This window comes from Polypterus senegalus, chromosome 10 (assembly GCF_016835505.1).
Source record: "Polypterus senegalus isolate Bchr_013 chromosome 10, ASM1683550v1, whole genome shotgun sequence".
NCBI lineage: Eukaryota > Metazoa > Chordata > Cladistia > Polypteriformes > Polypteridae > Polypterus > Polypterus senegalus.
In genome coordinates, this window is record NC_053163.1 from 63,478,632 (window position 1) to 63,501,064 (window position 22,433).

At 36.2% G+C, this 22,433-nt stretch overlaps 1 protein-coding gene across 4 annotated transcripts in view; it reads left to right on the forward strand.

Moving 5' to 3' along the window:
* The window catches only part of LOC120537148 (exocyst complex component 1-like), a 91,481-nt gene that overhangs the window by 39,036 nt on the left and 30,012 nt on the right, over window positions 1–22,433 (forward strand). For all 4 annotated transcript variants that reach the window (XM_039765854.1, XM_039765853.1, XM_039765852.1 and 1 more), the window contains exons 5-11: window positions 2,365–2,580; window positions 4,609–4,741; window positions 7,756–7,865; window positions 13,338–13,487; window positions 14,003–14,105; window positions 14,357–14,478; window positions 14,688–14,789. In XM_039765854.1, coding sequence (XP_039621788.1) covers window positions 2,365–2,580; window positions 4,609–4,741; window positions 7,756–7,865; window positions 13,338–13,487; window positions 14,003–14,105; window positions 14,357–14,478; window positions 14,688–14,789 — 936 coding nt within the window. The remainder of the gene's footprint in view (window positions 1–2,364; window positions 2,581–4,608; window positions 4,742–7,755; window positions 7,866–13,337; window positions 13,488–14,002; window positions 14,106–14,356; window positions 14,479–14,687; window positions 14,790–22,433) is intronic.

Below are 22,433 nucleotides of genomic sequence, written 5' to 3' on the forward strand. Positions count from 1 at the left end.
ATTTAAAACACTCGCACAGATACCCGCATCCTTGCCCTGCTCCGTCCCGCCCCGGCTCATTGTACCCGCCTCACTCGCTCCCTCCCATGACAGATTCTTCTCAAAAGCCGAGTTACCAGAAAGCATTGATCGCAACCACAGTACGTCCCATTTTTTCACCTCATGAGACGCTGGTTTATCATTGACCGAAAGCCGCCCGGTGATTTCTGTTATTCCGTATTGGCAGCATTTCATTAAAGGGCGATCTGTTTCAGCAAGGACATTAGGGCTGTTTCCTGAAAGGATGTTATGGAGGAAAAGACTGGAATAGTGCTGTTTCTTCTGAATGTTTATCAGGAATTAGAATGATCAGAATATCCCTGCTTCACAAATAATGGGTGTTTAACTGTTTTTTATAGTAAAACTGACAAAACCACACACATGCAAACAGAAACACACGCACACCCACACATACATGCATGCACACACACACACACACACACACACACACACACACACACACACACACACTCAAACTCGTGGGTCGCACACACTACTCAAAAAGTGTATCTGTCAGAGGCGATCATTTTTTCCACCCCATAAAACGTTAGTTTGTCAAAGATAGAAAGCAGCGCGGTGATTTCTATTATTTCTTATTGGCAGCATTTAATTTAAAAATGATTCACATCAAGAAGGTGAAAGAGTTTCTTATTTTGACAGGACAATCTTTTTTTTAGGCTCTCCTGCTATAGACAATGTAATGCCAGCTCATTCTTTTGGTGATTCATCCCTGGCTGATCTAACTTGTTCAGCAACTTTGCAATAGCAATGTGCATGCAGTTGGCCACTCTGATTACATTTGCAAAAACCATTGCCCTTTAATGTTTCCCAGTTCAACCACAGTGTAAGGAAATCTTATCTATGTGGATGACAAGCAGATAATACTATTCTATACAGCTGGCATGGCGTAACTCAGTGATGCTTGTGAAATAACTAATTGGTCAGCAAGTTCATGTTGAGAAGCTCCTGTGGCTAAAAACCCAAGAGTTGATAGAACTTTTAAAGCAGCAGTTAGAGCACAATTCCTCAAAGTCTGCCTTTGTAAAGCCAGCACCACTTCAGCACACCACTCCAATAGGATAGCACTTGGAAATCGAAATCGACTTAGAAGCCAGTCATCATCATCTGTAAATATGCACCATCTTCTAATTCTTCCATTTGCAATGTCTTCTAACAACAGTAAAGCAAGTATGGTACCTGAAATAGTTAGGCCATTCTCTGCACCATTAAATTGTTACGGAATGATTATAATCAAATGAATTCAATTTGTAAATTTGCTACTAATTTCTGAGTATTTTATAATGCTCACGTCATGGATGTGAATGTGAAAAAGGAAATGTAAAAGACAGAAATAACAGCACTGCTTTGACGCTGGGTGCCACCAGTTTGCAAAACTGAGCAGAACAGTGCATAAGAAAGGTGTGAGGCTACCATGAAATTGTGCTTAGCTTTACCCCAAGTTTAGTTTTTATACATCTTCAAGTGAGAGTTGTAAACAGGCATACTCAATATTTGTGTGCTTAGGCAACGTTTATACATGAGGCTTTGGTTTTTACATCAGACTCAATTATTGTTTCTGTAGAGTCTGTACATTCTACCCTTGTCTGTGTGTTTTTATCCAGATATTGCAGTTTATTATCTGCATCTAGAGAAATTCATGTTAAGTTAATTGGCATCTTAGAACTAGTGTGTACACTGCTGTGTACACTAGTGTTCCATGTAATGGACTGATGCTCTCAGTTTCAGTTCCAAAACTGTGGTCCTGAGCTGGACAAACTGAGTAGTGATATGGATAGAAGATTTGTCAAAAGTATTTGAAGGATAATTACAGTTGTAAAAGAAAACACAATGACAGGAAAAAGGTTTGGGGATTCACCCCTTATATTGTCATTAGTGTCAATTAAGGAAGTGATTCTCGATAGAGAAACCTCAAAGGACTGAGTCCAAAATGCGACTGACTGGGGAAGGCAAGTGGCTGGCTTTGTAAGTGGTGGGAAGGAAGAGGATGGTCCAACGGGGCACAGGCAGAAGTCAGGTCAGTAGGAGGGCATGGTCTGGAGAAGAAGTGGAAGCTGGTTGGGATTTAGCTGGTCTTTCTTTCTGGGGATCTGCAGAGGAGGGAGAAAAGACATTAGTGCACTTTGTCAACCCCTGACCCGGCATTTTACCTTTAGTTAGGCCCATAGACTGTGCATGTATGTGACACCCAGAAAAGAAATTATAATTAAAAGGGAATTGAACAGAAAACTAATATTAATTGTAGAAAATCTTTTATGTTTTCTTTGCCTTATGTTTCAAACTGTTTTCTCTTCTTTTATTATGCAGGCAAATCTTAAAGAGATAATAAATTCAGAAAAGCAAGTACACCTTATTGTCCAATTGATTGAGGAAGCCCTTAAAGAGTCAGAGCATCTTGAAAAACAGCTGAGTGCTCATGAAGACCTCCTGCATACTGTTAAGGAGCACATGGATAATATCCACCAGTTGCAGATTATTGACAGAAATCATCAAAAGCTATATGAAGAAGTGATATATTTGGTGGTATGGCATATTTATTTCAGGGTTTTAACTAAAAACATCACGATGAGAAACAAAAATCATTATTAATGCTAGTAATACTCTTGAAAAGTTTGTGTTAATTTACTATGAAGAAACAGGCAAACTAATCAGACCATTTCAGCAGATTACTCTTGATTTGACACAACATAAACAAGGTTATAATCTTGTTTACTTTTAAATTAATTTTAGGTATACCTTCTTATCCTGGTGTTAATTCTACTTTAGAAGGTATCCAGAAAAGTGTCAGAGTTTACATTTATTTAGTATATGTCCATGATCTGTTCATAAGCCTATGATTAAAATCAGATAATGGATGGGGCAAACATCTGCAGACTCAAAGGTTCCCAAAGACTATACTTCAAAACCAAAACTTCAAAACCATACACATGATGGACTGAGTGGTTTCCTCTTGTTTGTATGAAACATCACATTTTCTTATGATTGTTTTTAAACTAAGTAGGTCAAAACACCAAAGGGAGGAGACACCTGTCCAGATTTATTATTATCAATACTGAATTTACTATATATATATATATATATATATATATATACACACTAGGGAAGCCCCTCTGGTACCTTTAGTGCCCAAACCACCTGTTGCCTTCAGCACCTCGACCTTTAGTTAACTAAATCACATAAATACAAATATTGGTGTTATGAATAGATAATTTTTTTTTAATAGTTGTTCCTGTGGAAGAAAGTTTACTCAATCAAAAATAAAAACCACGACTTTCTTGATATTTTAGTTTATAATTTAAAATTGCAAGAATAATCTGAAAATCTAACAACACCACATTATTATTATCATTTTGATAAATCCTGAAAAGAATGATACCAAACATATATATTTAAAGCGTGACAAAAAACATGACATAAAATCGTTGCACAAAATTGTTGCACTTTTAGGCTTAGGATTTTATATATTTAGAGTAGTATATGTTTTAAAACTATTAGGAAATCATTGCTTCATTGTGTATTGTGATCATTACACAGTTTTACTGATCATGGAAACAAAACTTACAACTTCGAAATGTATTTTAACTGAGGAAGAATTTAAACAGGTGGTGCAAAATCTTTAAAGAAAAACAAGATGAAATATTAGGTATAACTGTTAAAGAGCAATGTGGTAAATTTAAACATATACATCATACAGTGGAAGACAAATTCATGACATAATCTATTAATTTTCATAGAAATAAATTGCAGAAGAAAAAACAGATGTATAATGCATACAGGACAAATAGCTTCATTACTAGCCGTAAACTATACTGTATGAACATGATACAGCACCAGTTACAAAGAAAATTAAAAGAGACATTTCAGTCTTTTAACACTAACAGGATGGTTGAAAAATAAATAAATTAGTGAAAAATTTAGCAATTACTTAGAGAGAAATATTATTAGGATTGAAAGGGGTAAAGTCTAATACAATGCAAGAATGAGGCACCATTTACTAAAGACGTTATTGATTACAAATATAAAGATTTAACCTGTATTTTTTTTAAATTGTATTTTGCCGAAATGCCATGGTAATAGATTTAATGCATGTATCCCCTCATTAGAACTAACAAGTTTTTGAAGCACCAGTAACACATTTCCATATCAATCTGAAATGCCAGGACACAACCAGTAGACTATTTTTTCCTCACTTCCCCACTCATAGTGTCATAAAATCTTTACTTTATGTGTTATGTGTGTATTAGAATGACATACACAGTTTCACCTCATATTCATTCACCACAGATTCACCTCTTTAGGTTCAATTGTACAATCATGTCAAAGTAAGTTATTTTTTATCCTTATAAACCTTTGTGAAATACGTAAATAAAATGAGTCTAGGTTTTTAAATTTATTTTAAGCAAACTAAATATCTTTCACTATCTTTTTTAATCACCTCCAGAACATATTATCACCTTTTGTTTTTGACTGGTATGTCTAAAATGATATAGGATTCATTTTCACCACTTTATTAGGTACCGTTGATGATACTTCTTTCTGTACATTTTCCAGGAAAATTTGACACTCTCTGAAGAGCATGCATGGATTTTAAATAATGGAAATCTAGATGACCCTAAAGATTTAGAACTCTGCATAAAAGCAGTGCAGGCTTTGTCTGGTTGCTCAAGCACCAACTTGACTGCTGGTAAGTTTACACCTTACACTCAATTAGTTTACAAAATATGCAAAATAACAAGAGAGATGAATATTTGACATTAGAATATTAGACGTTAGCATAGTCTAGACAAGAACAGGCCATTCTCTGTTCCTATCCACTTAATAACATCAAGTCTAGTTTTGAAAGTTCTGCTGTCTGTGGTTATCTGTGTAAAGAAAAACTTCCTAATGCTTGTGTGAAATTTACCCTTTACAAATTCCAATTGTGCCCCTGTGTTCTTGATGAACTCATTTTGAAATAACAGTCTTGATGCACCACACTAATTCCCTTCATTCCCTTCATGATCTTCAATCATGTCTCCTCTGCATGTTCTTTTAATTAAACTGAAAAGGGTCACTCAGCTGTTTTAGGTTTTCCTCATAATTCATCCCCTGTAGCACTGAAATCAGCCCAGTCGCTCTTCTCTGGACTTCTTTTAGTGCTGTTATGTCTTTTTTGCAGCCTGGAGACCAAATATGAAAACAGTACTCCAGATGAGGCCCCCCAGTGTGTTATAAACAACAACAACAACATTTATTTATATAGCTATACAAACAGTGTAGCTCAAAGTGCTTTACATGATGAAGAAAAAGAAAAAAGACAAAATAAATAATTAAAATTAGGGAACACTAATTAACATAGAATAAAAGTAAGGTCAGTTGGCCAGGGACGACAAAAAAAAAAACTCCAGATGGCTAGAGAAAAAAAAATCTGCAGGGATTCCAGGCCATGAGACCACCCAGCCCCCTCTAGGCATTCTACTTAACATAAATTACCTCAATCAGTCCTCATTGTATTCAGGGTTCTCATGGAAGAATTTGATGAAGAAGCTTAAGCATAACCTCCTTAGAACTGTACTCTGCAAATTGCGCAATATAACCTAACATTCTGACTTCCTGACTTCAGACCTTCCCATTGTGTGTTATGATTTGTTTCTCCTTCTCCACTTTAAGCCCATCTGAGAGTACACCAAACACAGCTCTTAATGGGTATAATAGGATAATATTTGTCAGTTTTCAGTTTTGTGAAATTTCCAAAGTGCACAGTGACTTCCTAAAAGTGTGTGTCAATGGTTAATACTGTATACAGGTATGTACTCGCTAGTCTCCTTAATAACTTGAGGGTAAATATTATCTGGTCCTGATGATTTGTTTGATTTCAGCCTATTTAATGTCAGCAGTACTTCTCCCTCTACAATTTCCAAATCACTCAGTACCTCCTTAGTAGTCCCTTTTACCAGTGGGAGTTTATCCACTTACTCACATGTTAAGATCTAAGAGCATCTGTTATTTCTCTGCATTTTTTAATTCTGCTTTACTATTCTTGATGCACTTAACCTCCTCCTTGACTGTTCTTTCACTACTAAAATACTGAATGAATCTCTTTGAGTCGTCTTTCATCTTATCTGCCATATTTCTCTCTAACAGCCTTTTAGCCTCCCTAGTATCTTTCTTAATGGTTGTCCTCATGTTCTCATATGCCCTACGGTTCATATTTGAGTTACTAGTCTTACTGTATATGCCTTATATGGATGTTTTTCCCTTTGCAGCTTCTTTTTCAACTCTTTATTAACCCACAACAGAGTTTTTTTTAAGCTTCCTACTAATTCTAAGTTTAGGTATGTACTTGTCCTGCATTATATGTAAAGCATTTTTAAACCTGTTAAACTGCCTCTGCTGTCTCCGCACTTAAACGGTTATCCAAATCTATCCTTCTTAGACTTTGTCTTATCTCTTCAAAATTTGCCTTACCGAAGTCAAACTTAATAGTTTTAGTCTTAGCAGCTGCACTGTTCCAAAACACTTAGAGCTGAATTATATTATGGTCACTTGACTCTAGTGGTTCAATCATCTCTACATCCTCAATTCTATCCTGATTATAACAAAATAATAAATCTAGACAGACTTCACCCAGCATTGGTGCTTTAAAATACTGTGTCAAAAAACATTCACTGATTACGTCAAAAAAACTCTTATGCTCCACTATTTGCAAGGTTATCCCAGTTAATATTCAGGTAGTTAAAATCCCTCATGACTATAATATCCCCCTGTAAACTTGCCTTTGTAACATTACCAAAAAGATGGGCATTGAAATTATTGTCTGCATTGGGTGGTCTATAACACACTCCCAAAGTAAGGCCTCTTTTTCTAATGCTTTCCAGATGGAGCCACATGTCCTGACTAAGGTGGGGCTCATCATCCAACTAAGGAGGACTTGCATTTAAATTCTGTTCTTCTATCTATCTTTCCTAAAAATGTGTACCCTCTATGTTATACTCATCCCCATCTTTGTTATTTAGCCAGGTTTCTGTTACTGCTTTAAAATCATTATTATTCTCCTTTACATTCAACTCCACCTCATTTGTTTTATTTCTGATACTTCTAGAATTAAGGCAAGCTATTTTTAATCTGTTACTCATTATACTTTTATATTTAAACATAGATAAATTCAACATATTATTAATTTGACCTTCCAGTTTTAGCCATGGGTAAGATTCTCGACTATAACTAAAACAGTAGAAGTTACATTTGAATAGATAAAGACATGCAACAGGGAGTTTAATATTGTATTCATATTATACAAGAAGCCCTGAGAAACAGCACTTGTTTGACTGTGTTAAGTGATACAGAGACCAGAAAGTACAAGCATAGTATGTAAAAATATAAAGAAAATAATGTTTGATTGACAAGGTTAATAAGTAGATCGTGATAAAAATGTAAACAGAATCACATTATGGTGTTTATTATGGAGTAGACTGAAATGCAGAACACAACATTGTGAAAATGTTATAAGAAGGAGTGCTATGTATAGAAAGCTTGTGCAGAAAACAAAAATTTGACCTATATTTAAGTAATCTAATATGTTTAATTCACATGCTACATAGTGCAAATTAATGTTATAATTTTATGTTATTACCTACAAAACAGAAATATGAATTATTTGAAACAGATTAATTTCCTTACATTATGTTATATCACATTTTGCTATTTGTTTCATTCCAGGTCATCGTAAGCTTCAAGCTGTAGCCGAGCAATTAATCAAGTTTGAGAGCCTGAGACAAAATTTTGAAAATCGTTTTGTCAATCACATTAATAAAATGATTGTTTTACAGGTAGGAGATAATGTTATGCTGTCAACAGATAAAAGTTACTGTACATGTAACCAACAATGGACTTGCACCAGACCACTTTATAATCACCAATTAATGCAAAGTGCATTTCTTTGAGATATGAGAACAAAATTGGAATACCCAGAGACAACTCTACATAGACAATAGTGCAAATACACACACTGAGTAATTTAAATTTTAGAGTGATACATAAAAACTATTTTAGTAAAGAAAGAAACAGAGAATGGAAACAATATTCTCAGCTATAAAGTACTTATTCACTAGATAGCAGGTTCAGATGGCATAAAATAACATCTAAACTAACCTATTTAAACTTTATTAACCCTCTGTAATTAATTAATGTCTTTTATATTGTATCAGTTCAGAGTTTTGTTATATACTGTATATATAAATTCTTAATTAAGTGTTCAGTTTCTGTTAAAATTAGGTAGTTTGCAATTGATAACTTAATTGTTAATTTTAAAAACTTAACAAACAAACATTTGTGGCAGTGCAGAGATGAAAGTATGTTGAGGGTGAGAAGAGATACAACCGGTCACTATTCTTCTGCTTAGTAGCTGTTTACTGCTTGCTAGTACACACTACTGACATATTTTATTCTCAGGTTTCTCTCATGGATTAGCTGATAAATTACTACTGCTACTGCTGAATCAAAAAAAATGTCCTGATATTTTGGTGATGGTGCTGCTTAAATTTCTCCCATGCTCAATAATGTTCAATCTTTTCACCTCCATCTAGCTCATTTGTTGTTAACAGTTTTGAGTCAAAAACACATTTATAGTTTTCTTACTTTCTTAATAGTATGGTAGCTCTACCATAACCGTAGCTCCTTTCATTTTCGGGTTTCTATTTTATAGGCATACTCAGCATTTTACTCTGTTTACAACTTTGTTTTATCAAAGTTCACAAAGTATTACATTACAAGTTTCCAATGACACACCGGTTTTTACAAGTTGGACACCTTTGATTAGAGTACCAGAGATCTCTTAGTACATACAGTGTATTAGTTGCTTCTAGCTCTGTCTGTGTTATCATGGTAAAAACTGTACCTTTAATAAGAGCAATTCACTTGTAATGTAGCATGTTGTTATAGTTTTCTTATGGCTTTGTTGTATACTGTATTTTATAAGTTTAGTTAATTTGTTGAAAAAGACAAGCTACAACAGTGTTTGGTTTATACCACTTTTATTGATAATTTTAAAGCAAAATCCAACAATATACTTCAATTATGCGCAATCTGGTACAAGGAATGTGTAGCCTTTGAAAAAGCAAGTTTAGAAAATGAATGGATGCAATATCTTTTACCCACGAAAACAGCACATTTTTTGGTGACACCTGTGATCTATCTGCAGAGTGAATACGAGTTTATACAAATGGTCGGGCTGACCATTAAGTAATTTTGTAGTTAATGAAGGAGTATACTATGATGAGCAAGAGACAGAAATAATAAATACAGAAAAGAAAATGGTATTATTTAAAATAAAACTGCGCACCAGCCCTATTTTCTGTGGCACAGTGCTGTTAAAACAATACATCAGTAATCATGTTTATTTGCTTTTATCCTCACACTGCGCAAAGACAGCACTTCCTAGTCCATTTTCTCCATTTGTGCCTCTGATAATGGGAATATCTGACGTGTGATTTCTGACTAAGGTTTAAAAATTTTTATTACCTGATGTCACACTAGCTACTGCTTTTCAGAACTGCCACTAAGGATATCCAACAGTGGTCCACACTTCTCTCCTAAGCTATTACCTCCCTTTATTCTGAGTGTCATCTATAGGATGCAGTGCTACTTTTCCAAATTGAATCCTACTTCAAACTTTCATTCTGTTCATTTATAATCAATGAGCTTAAATGCAGAAAGATACACAGACAAATCATTTTTGGTCTAACACAAAACATAACAAACAAAGTGTCATTATCTATTATCTAGCAAATGTAATAAATTACACTGTTCACATTAAGCTGCACATATTTGTTATAGTATTCATATAATGATATCTGTGTAGTATTATTTTTAGCAGTTCCATAATTAATTCTGGAATGCTTGTCAACTATAGAAAAATAAATGTCTGTGCTTGTTTATGCTCCAGTTCTGCTTTTCATACAGTAGAGAGCACAGCATTAACTGAAAAGTATGCTTTATTCAAGTGGGATTTTTGCAGCTGTTATATTTACATCCATTTGAATGAATAGCGTAGGTGCAATGCCTGATTCCAAATTAATGCCATTATATTAGGTTCTCAAGTATTCTTACTCTGAAATGAAGTTGCACCTGTGACTTGAGGTTTTGTTTTGTTTATGGTTTCAATCATTAGCAATGCTTACTTCAGGAAAACCTGCTTACATAAGGATTAGGTCATTATTTAAATAATCATTTTTAATTATGCACAGCTGTTGCTAGAATCTGCTCTTGTCACAGCAATATCTTAAAGTACTTCAGTATATTATTGAATTTTAGACTTTAACGAGCATCCCGTAAAAATTTGGTTTGTTCGTTAATTTGTACATTTGCCTGTAGTCATTTCTGTTTTGCACATTTTAATATTAAACCTTAATGTAATGCCAAAGATCGGATATATCTTTAACATTCCCTGTCTTTGCCTCAAACAACAAATGACAGATTCACAAAAAACACACCATAAATCCTTTCCTGTTATTGATATACATTATACTACAGTATACCTCATAAGCAGCTGCTTTGGGCCCCATAGCCACTAGAGACCCTTCTAGCATATTAGTCATTCAACAGAGTTTGTTCATTAGTGAGATGCAATCTCCCAAATTATCTTGCAAGTTCAATAAAAATAACGTACCCATTTGGTGTAGAGAGAAAGAAGAGAGAAAGGTTTGAACATCTTTTTTTCAGGTTTTTAACAGTAAAGTTGTTTTTTCTTTCTTTTGGCTGGAAGTTGGAGCACAAAGACAAAGTGAGAGGTGCTGGCTCTGAGATAGTTTTAGTAGGGAAGGTTTGTCTTTTCAGCTTGTTGTCTGTAATATAATATAATCTGAGCCTTTAGAAGCCATTAGCAGCTTTCAGCTGGGGTTGACACTGACTGCATTTAATTTATTATTGTAATTTTGATTATTACCTACAAATCACTTGTTATTCCTTATATTGTTTAAGTTATTTAAAACATTCACACACTATATCTAAAGTGATTTTTCTTTTACTATCGTGATAAATTAATTATATTGTTTATCTTGAATTTCAACTATATTAGGAAAACTTGTATTGAAGAAAGTGGATATCAAAGCACATGCATATAACTAAAAATAAGTATTGATTCATTTTTACACTTCTGACAAGTTATTCACTCCTTTCTTTGAATTCAAGTTTAATTTCACCATCAGTTTCTTCAAATGCAAAGCATACTGAGTTAGGAATGTATGGTTAAACTTAACAGTGGAAAAAGTATGATGTTTTACTGGTAAAGTGCAAATAAACTGTGTTTTACAACTTCCACAAGTTGTGGAAGTTGTGGAGCATGCACTGGTACAGTGCGTTACCGCACCCACTACATGACGAAACAGCTCGGAATCCCGTTTGCCAACCCCCGAGGCAGACACATGGTCCAGTCCTACCCTCCGGAAATGACCCTCTATCTGCCACAGCCAGGTGTTATGTGGCCTGGTCCAGCCACTTGGGTCCCAAACAATGAGGATCTTACGAGCTGGATCACCCTCGGGGAAATGTGCCACATGGCCGTACTGCCGTAACTGATACTCCCTCGCAATGCAGGTAATGTGCCTCATTTGGGACTCCATGAGCAACCGCACACAACGTCAAACCCAAGGATTTTCCAGATAGAGACACAGTACCAAAGGAGTCCAGTCTTCATTTCAGGTCACTGGATAGTGTCCATGTCTCACAACCATATAGCAAGACAGGAAGCACCAGGACTGTAAAGATTTGGACCTTCGTCTTTTTACATAGATGGTGGGAGCACCACAGATCCCTTTCTAGCAACCTCATGGCCCCCAATGCTCTCCCAATCTGTCTACTGACTTCATAGGAAGAGCCACAAGAGACTTGAATGTCACTGCCAAGGAAAGTATACCTCTCGACAAGGTCAACACTTTCTCCGCAGACAGACACACTGCTGATGGCTGTCACCAAGAGGTCATTAAAGGCCTGGATCTTGGATTTTATTCAGGACACTCACAAGCCCAGACACTCAGACTCCTCGCTCAGTCTCTTGAGTGCCCCGATCAGAGCCTCCATTGACTTTGCAAAGATCACAGCTTTGTCGGCAAATTCGAGGTCCATGAATCTTTCTTCACCAACAGATGCCCCACAGCCACTGGACCCCACAACCTTGCCCAATACCCAGTCCATACAAGCATTGAACAGAGTAGGAGCAAGAACGCACCCCTGATGAACCCCAGAATCAACTGGGAAAAACACAGAGGTTCTGCCTCCACACTGCACAGCACCTACAGTACCAGTGTATAGGCCGGCCATGATATCCAGCAGCCTCGAGGGGATTCCGCAGACCCTTAGGATGTCCCACAGGGCAGCTCGATCAACTGAGTAGAAAGCTTTGCAAAAATCGACAAAAGCTGCAAAGAAATTCTGCCGATATTCGCATTTGTGCTCCATGAAAACTCAATTTCCACACCCTTTGCATAAAATTTTGAAAACCTTTTCAAAGCCTCTATTTTAAAAGAATAGTACATCACTTGATTTTATTTGAACTTTTAATGTTAAGAGAACAAATAATATAATGTGGCATTTCTTATTTTATATATTTTTTTATTTTAGAAGAACAAGGATGATGCATTATGTTTTGAAGATAAAATGGTTCCATTTTTTATTTGATTTATAATTCTACATGACTGGTGCTTGGAAAGAAGGCTTTAACTTTCTAAAGAGAAATAAAATGAAGAACAAAAACAAGAATCTGACAATTATAAATAGTGAACTGTTACTTCATGGTGTTTATTAGTAGTTATGCAAATTGGACTATACAGTTTTAAATACTTATTTTACAAATGATAGTTCTATAAAAAAAAGTGCCTACACCCTTTCAGAATGTATAGTACTTTGCATATCATTTGAAACTGAATGATATTTGAAATTCACCCATGTTGTAAAAATAGATAAATCACAGCTAAATAAAGCTAAATGTTCATAATTTCATTTAAGGTTTCTTGCTTTTTGTCCAGTGTCCTGGGCTTAAATCAGATCATATTGACTGTCTGTGTGGAGTTTGCAAATTTTATTAACTCTGCTGGAGCTTTCTCCTGGTATTCAGTTTTCCCCCCCATATTGCAAAGATTATATTGGGCTAATTGTGTTGTCAGAGTAGGCTTATATTCTCCATGACCTTCATGAACTCCATGAAATACTGTAATTGTACAAGTAGGAGAAATCGATCAGTTATTTGCGAGTGAATGTGTGTTCTCCATCAGAATATTAGAATTAACAAATTTATGTTGTTTTTAAAGGGAATGGACCAAGATTTTATTCTGGAAAGTGATATTGATAGCCTGGTTTTGATGAGTCACTCTGCGCGTCATCGGAAACTAATGTCTTTTAAACCACTCATGGAATGGTTGAAAAACAATAATCCAGTCATTTTCAATGATCTACTCATGGTAAGCAAGCTTACATTTCCTTGTTAGTGGTAGTATCACTGTAGTGAATACAAAGCATATCGACAGTATTGCTAATAAATATGAACAAAAAGGAACTGCCATTAAAGGTTGTGTGGTCCAGAATAAAATAGCCAAAAGCAGGTTGTATTAAACCAGAAACAGTAAGTCTTTGTCACATTCATCTACTGACTCTAGACTCAATTACTCCCTCATAGTAAGAGGGTAAAAGTTGTTGAGATTCACAAAACTACCTTCATTCTTTGTTCTGAATACAGTATTATTGGACATTATAGATTTTTAACTGTTTCACAAAACCGTTAAGGGATGGAACAACTTAGTAAATTGGTAATGGTGGATAGACCATCTTCAGTAACTGTGTATTTAAAAATGCTTTCACTAATGTAAATGTCAGTGCTCTAAAATAAATTCTCCTTCTGTATAATGCAGGTTCTGGTTCTTTACCTGGAATACTCTACACCATCAAAATACTAATGAGATCTCGATTTGTATTGTAGGTTTATTCTGAAAGCCTTGGAAAACTTTATGAACGGCAATTGAAAGAATTTTTTAGTCTTGCAAGATTCAAAGTCACTGGAGCAAAGGAAAGCAGACGTTTCTGTAAGTCTATAATGATCGAGTCCTCTTGATTATTTAATTGTATCTTTCAGAAACTAAAGGCTAGAACAGCATGTTGTATCCTAAATAAACTTCCTTTATCGCCATGTACCAAGTAATAACAAACAATTCCTATATTTTTTAAACAATCATAATAATATCTGCTATTTCTGCCTTATACCTGCTTCTTTGTGTGTTTACCTTTTAAGTGAAGTACATTAGAAAAATGTGTTTTCTAATATACATTCATCTAGCTTTCCCAGATACCACTGAAAGAGGTTTACCACCTTCTTCAAACATAACATGGCCAAAGCTTAATTTCTCTGTTCCTGACCGCCTTGAAATGGATGTAGGTCGCAGAGAATTAGTGGACAAAGTAAGTAATTTCTGTCTATAAGATTATCTTCTACAAATACAGTACATACATGTGAGAATATTAGGTTCAGTTAATGGATTTTTTTCTTCATCTTGAGGTGAAATGGTATAAGTTTTGTTGTAAAATGTCTTGTGGTAGTTTTCACTTTGAAAATGCTTACATAATATCAGTTGATTAATTGATTGATTTAAACCACAATTTTCCAACAGGTTTTAGAGCAGGTGCTTTCTCAATTAGAGCATATGTGCATTGAAGAACAAGAATTCATTATTTATTTCTTTAATGTGGAGAGTACAGAAGATGAGAGTGAGGTAGGTAGGGATTGTTTACTATTGTAATGTTTCAAAGTTTCTTTAAAAAATCAAAATTTAGAACCCAATATATTTCTGAAAGAGAATAAATATTTGAAAAATGTTATCAATATTGGAGAATATTTAAAGTATTGTATTATTCCAAAAATGTCTCAGGTATCTAGCTCTGGGTCTGTTTTAGAGGAATTCTCAGTAATGCTTTTTGAAAGATCTTCTATGGCCATTCTCCCAAGGATGCAGCACCAGATCTTTATGTTCCTAATGGACAAGGTTTTCTAACAACAACCTGAATTGTATAAAAAGTAATTGTCCACCAGTTAAATCAGTGCAATTAAAGATATAATTAATTAAAGAAATTAATCAGGTTGAACTGATTAAAGCCAGCCCTATTCAACATAAGCAATAGTTAATCTTTTTATTCAGGAAGTCACAATGCTTCCTTAAAAACATATAAAGAACTGTATGCTTCTCTTACTTCAGAAGAATCAGTGTCATGACTCCACAATCAGATAGACATTGGGCAAAAGTGGGCTTCATTGTCAAGTAGCAAGGTGAAAGCTAATCTCTAATCAAAAAGAACATAAATGCTCCTCTCTCATTTTCACAGAGCACCTGCATGGTCCCTAAGTCTTTTGGGAGAATGTTTTTTGAACAAATTAGGTAAAAGAAGAACTTATTTCATAACATGGGTCCCAAGCAAACACCGCATTTCATAATATGAACATCATATTATTCTCTCAATTTGAAATTTCTTATTGAGAAAGTCAGATCATCAGTCTCTGTGCTGGTGCTGGAGCTAGACAATAGCTGAGTCATGTAGGAAGATGAAAAATAAATCCACACCAGAGTGGCTGCAAAGAAGCAAAATTAAAGTTTTGGGATGGCTTAGTCAAAGTGCAGATATAAACTCAATGACAATGCTGTAGCAGGACCTGAAACGCGTACAATTTTTTAAAAACTAAAACAGCTCTAGTTTAAGTCTATGATAAAATTCCTCCACCGCAGTGTGACAGACTGATGTTGAATTATATAAACCATTTGGTTGCAGCTAAAAATGGTGCAACCTGTTGCTAAGTGTAAGTGTATTACTTCTTTACACAGTTCCAGATGATGTTGGATAACTTTGTTCGTTCAATAAATGGCTTAGGTAAAAAACAGCTATGTGTTCACTTTAGTGCCACTAATCTAATATTAGAGTTTGGTTGAATACTTGACAACATTCGGCTTCAAGATGTTGCAGCAATAGAAGAAATTAAGAAAGGGCAAATACTTTTTCATTGTATGATATATAGCATGATGTATCAAGAATGCTACTATCCTCCCCCTTTTTTGCTCCAGCAATTCTGCTGGATAAGAATGAACCATGGATACCAACTTTATGGGTCATCTTATTTTACCTGGTCAAAAGGCCAGTATAAAGGATAGTCAGGAAGGAGGGGGGGGGGTGTTTTCTGTTCCAACCAGGCAGGCATGGAGGGGCACTGTGGCAGTAGGTGCACTGGGACTGGCATCCCAGAAGCAATGGGTTGGAATCCCTTACCTGGCTAGGATGCCAGCATAGTGGATGGGTGACCTGGATGGAGAAGCATACTGACCTGGATTGTGAGCAGTCCTTCTCCCAGTCAGGAGGCCAGAAGAAATGTGAGACAGTGGGAGACTGCATTCCATGCTTAGTTTGTCCCCTTGTACACTTGCTGGCAGCATCCCTTGTGGTGAGCCCCTGTTTAGATGCCCACAAGGCAGCATGAGAAGTGCAATTCCATAGGTTTTCCATGTTGGATTCATTGGGTACTTCCAGTGGGAGCTATCGACAGATATATCTCCTGTTCTAGAGTGGCTCTACTTGACCCAAAAGTACTTCTGGGAGTCAAAGGTTTAGGCACTAAAAGTATTCCTGGGTTGATTTAAAAGGGAACACTCATATTGCATGGATAGCTGGAATTTGATTTGGATGAGAGACAACACTTTCCAGGGAGGGGTGAAGAAAAATGAAAAGAACAAGAAGTATAGGGAAAAGAAAAACGTAATGTACTGGAAAGGAACCCTGACACAAAGGTGTTTTTTCATGAAAGGAATGATTTGATCCTGGGACATTTTCTTCTGTAGTTGCGCCAAAGAGTTGTGGCTCAGTAACACCCCCTTGTGTACTATATATGCACCATACGTGAGATTGAATGCTGCTGTCTACAAGTCAAATACACTGTTATATGGTAAAGTTCTTATTTGTAAGTATGTAAACTTCAATGATAAATAATGGTAGAAAGTACAATACAGTACTGGCAGTGCAACTGCTTTGTATACAAGAGGCATGAAATACACAAGTTGTGTCAAGGAAGCTATTGCATTCGCTACATCCGGTTATGGCTGCTATGTCTCAATCTCCAATCTGGATTTTTTAACTCTATTATAACCTTGTGGGACCATGGATGTATAGGCAAACAGACATTATGTGGTGCTGTGCTTTTCAGATCTTCCTCCCTTTTTCTGAACTCCCAATCTCTCAACACAGGCTCCCTTTATACTCGAGTGGGCATATGTGCCTTAATTACAAAAACTAGTGTGCTAATGAGGAAACCAGCTGAACCATGCCTGTCTGTACTTGAATGTATTCATTGATGAGGCCAATTCAATCATCAACACCCTGGGGGTGCTCCACCACAGTACTGCACATACCTACACCCCTCAGAGCCTTAGCACAGTTTTTAAACTAAATCCTACACACTGCCTGGGACCCCTAACATGCTTTGTCGCAAATGGATTCTATGATGTGTAGGTCAACATGGCATGCTTTTGTTCATTTGCTACTCTGAAATGATGGAATGGTATGCAATATAATTTTAGAAAGATTTACTTAGGGATATTTTCAAAATGACAAAAAAACTAAACTTAAGCATACACGACAAAAATCAGAACTGTATCCACTAGTGAGTTGGACAGGTGATGCTCTGGACCAAACATGTAAGTACAGTCAATTTGGGTATATAATATGAATGCCTCCTAGAAACATCATATGTAACTTATAATGGGCATAGCAAACTAGGAATAGACCCAGGAAAAAGTCCCTAGATGCTGAGGTAAAACTACTTCTCTTTACCTGGCTGGGAGTATCTGGGAATTTCTGACATACTGCAGGATACTGTTAATTGAAAAAAGAAATCTGGACTACTTTACTAAACTTGCTACTGCTGCAGTCTTACTAAGACACACATTTAAAGAAGAGTGCAGTATGTTTCTAATTTGGGAAGGAACTAATCTTGCTATTTTATTTATGTATCTATGTAAACCTTGAACTAATTGTTAGTATCTGCATGGGTTTTCTTTCACATCTCTAAAGATCAGACTACCTAGTGATTGTAAATTAGCCTGATATTTATTTTTTGTGAGAGTGCTCTATGATGAACTGGCACACCACATAGGATTGCTTTATATTTCACTCTTAAAGCTGCCAGGACAAGCTATGGGTCCTCTGTGACCCTTAATAGGATTAGTTTGATAATGTTTTATAAATAGTATATTTATCTGTAGTATGCACTTTATAGCTTGCTTAAAAATAGAGATTAGCCCTAGTAACTGAGAATAAACCAAACTGACCAAGGATTGCACTAATAAATTTGAAACACAATTCTGATTCAGACCCAGAAGAACTTTTCCTCTTGGACTGAGTAGATGCACATGGTGTCAGCTGTATTTAAGTCTTTCAAGCCACACTACAAATAGGTTGAGTATAGGATAGTGATTGCCGTCCAGCTCCCTTTCAGCCAAGGAGAACGGGGAAACTAGTTGCAACTGGAAGGCTAGGACATTGGTTGAATTATATTCAGATATTTGGGTATCCTAGTGCCTGTAGAGGATTCCTGAAGCTTGATGTATCATCTTTGATTTACTTCTAAGTGAGGGATACAGTGTTAAAATTTGTCAAAAATGTGTGTGCTGTTGTTAGTTGACATACCTTTCTTATTTGATTCATACATTTCACTAGTGCAATCTTCTGCAGTTTCTGCAGTGCCATCTATAAGTTTAGTGGGATCAAGTGTATACATGAGCACAATGTTGGATACATGGTCCTAGCCATCCAGGGAGTGATAGAGCAGTAATACGATTTGATCCTTGATCAGGGATAAAAATAACTATGTTGATAACAGCAGCACACACACAACCTCTCACTTGAACTTTGTCCATATTTTGTCACCAGTTTTTGCTTCTTTGAAGAAGAAATGTGACTGTGCTAATCAATCAGTTTTTAAGCTTTTTTTAAGCTTGCATTCCATAGTAATACTTTTTCATATAATTGACCTTAGGTAATCATCCCCTTATTAATATTTGACATAACCCCTGGTATTTTCATGATCAGATTCTGCCCTCTTATAAAATCTTTTCTTTTAAACTCTGTGGAAGGATCTAAAATCTTGACAACAAAACTATACACACTAATCTAAAAGCTAAGATAAATACCCTGGCATCTCACACTTTCCATAGCTTTCTTGATTTAGCTCTTTTTTTGTGATAGATGGATAATTGCACAATTCTTTCTCCACTCTCTGAAATTATAGCTGGAAAAAGCATTTTTAGGAAAGCTCCCTTACTGTACTATAGTTGGCCCAGGTGTCTTTGCAATCCTGGGGCTCATGTATAAACAGAGTGTACACAAAAAATGTTGCATAAGCCTTTTCCACGCTCACATCACGATGTATAAAAACTAAACTTAGTGTAAAGCCACACACATTTTCATGCTAGCTCAATCCCTGGCGTACGCAAGTTCTCTGCTTGGTTTTGCAAACTGGTATCCCCAGTGTCAAAGCACTGCTTTTGTTCCAGTGTGGTTTCCCTTTCTTTTTTATCAAATACACTGAAATTAAACACATATTGTTTATAGATAGTATATAGTTTAAGGCATCTGATTGTAATTGGCCTGTAACAATATAATGGTCCACAGAATGGCAAAACTATTCCAAATACCATAGCTGTTTTAGCGTTGTTACTCTCACTGTACCACTCAGAGTATTTATATCACTGTATCTGAGTGTGGAATCACAACTCTACAGCAGCTGATCAGAAAGAGAATTATCGGTATACAGCATCAAGCACATGCTACTTCAGCCATGCTGTCTGTTTGAACTGCTCTCATACGATAAACGCTTCATAGCTTTTCCTGTATGTACCTCGCAGTTCAGAAACAGCTTCATCCCAAGAACTATAAACGCACTCACTCAGTTCAAGTGCTCTTAGTAGATCTGTTAGTACAATACCTCACTGTAAACTTGCGATACAGTTATAATATCGCACGACCTGAACCACTTTATAAAATGCATATTTACATATGATGATGAAATGCAGCAAAATAAGTTTATTACATTATACAGATAAAATGTTAACATCATTTAAATAATCTATTTTGTCAATAATTAAACATGTGAGGACATGGTAGCGCAGCATTCAGGGATTGTTCCTGCCTCGCTCTGTATGCTTGCTGGGACTGGTGCGACACTGGATGGATATGTGTATAGAATAATTAAACATGTACAGCGATCCCTCGCTATACTGAGCTTCGACTTTTGCGGCTTCACTCTATCGCAGATTTTAAATGTAAGCATATCTAAATAGATAGATTTTTTTGCTGGTTCACGGATTTCTGTAGACAATGGGTCTTTTAATTAATGGTACATGCTTCCTTAGTTGCTTTGCCCAGTTGATTTCATACAAGGGACACTATTGCAAGATGGCGGAGAAGCTACCCAATCAGAGCACGTATTACATATTAAATAAAACTCCTCAATGATATATGATATGCTTCCCATGCAGTGTTTCGCATACTTGAAAGCCCAAACAGCACGTATTGACTTTTGATTGTTTGCTTGTCTCTGTCTCTCTCTCTTTGACATTCTCTACTCCTGAAGGACGGGGTGTGAGCAGAGGGGCTGTTTGCACAGAGGCTGTTTGCTCCTCTCAGAAATGCTGAAAGACTACCTTCACATTGCTCCTTCCTTGCAGCTGCTTTGTCTGGCGGTGCCTCGCATACTTAAAAGCCCAAACAGCCCTATTGATTTTTGATTGTTTGCTTTTCTCACTCTCTCTCTCTCTCTCTCTCTGACATCCCCTGATGCACACTCCTTTGAAGAGGAAGATATGTTTGCATTCTTTTAATTGTTAGATGGAACTGTCATTTCTGTCTTGTCATGGAGCACAGTTTAAACATTTGACTAAAGGGTTTTATTTCATGTCTAGAGGGCTCTAATAATGTTAGAAAATGTATTTAGAAGGTCGTAAACAGGTTTTCTATGCTCTAACTACGAAAATATTCGATTTATAAATAAAGAATCCTACTTCGCAGAAATTCATTTATCGTGGCAGAGTCTGGAACGGATTAACCGCGATAAACAAGGGTTGACTGTACTACCAAGGTATTTCAATGCACTTTAGAAGTTTTTTAGAATCGGCGTTCTAAGCTCACAGATGGCTTAACATCTATTACAGAGCTGATTGTGTGGCGATTGGGTACATGGAGAAAGAAAACGAAGGACAGGAATTGGAGGCTATTATATTTGAAAAGGATAGAACTGGTGCAATAAATTATTTCATCGAAGGTTGCTCATGGTGCAGCAAGCATCTTGCGTGAGGCAGGAACAATCTCTGGACGGGGCGCCAGTTCATCACTATCACTGCGTCACCATGTTCCCATGTTTAATAACATGCTTTAATTACTATCATCATGAAAATAATATCAATTATACATTTCAGTATTTAAATTATTCAGAGAGCTGTAATATCTTGAATGTAATGGATACTGTGTCCTTTCAGCGGAATAGAAAGCCCATTTAAGGATCATGTAGTGATTCACACATAGAGCACATAGGAGAACACATACAATACAAATGCAAAGCTACTTTAGTTACGATGGTATTTGAGAAACTATTACATTAAACGATTTTAAGATGAAGTTTATGATGTTCTTCTTTAATAACAAAATAAACTACATGATTAAAGTGGAAATTTCGAGATTAAAGTTGACATTTTGAGCTTTTCTCCCACTGTGTCCCTATTTTTTTTTTTCTCTGTACCCTAATAAGCTTCCATATGACACTCAGACAGTGGGCTATGACTCGCCTTTTCACGGCGACTTTGATATCTGACAACTTCTTTTTTATTTCGGGCACTGTGTGACTTTGTCATCTTGAGATTTCAAGTTTCTTCTACACTATATGTCACTCGATCAACTTCTTTTTGTTGCCTATACCACTGTTTAAACCAACAAACAATATGTTTTCTTTGCCTCCACTTGGTACTGTATTCACTGAAATTCTTCTATTTTCCCCCGTGCTTTTGACATTGCCTTTTCACAGAACGCTGAGCAGGCGTGTGCACGTGCGTTACTTTTCACGATGACCTGGATTTATGTAGCAGAAGAACGTGGAAGTTGGCATATATACAGATTTATGCATCTGGATTTTTTTGTGCGTACACACATTTCCACTTTTGTTCTTACGCCATGTTTTAGTGTGAACTCTACGCACGACATTATGCATGAGGCTCCTGGACCCTGGCTTCTTTTGAAGCATAAAGGGTGGCAAGGAGCCATGTCAAGGGACGGCTAATCAACGGGCATAGTTTCCCACTTGATGCTGGTCTAGTGTTATCTATGATGGCATT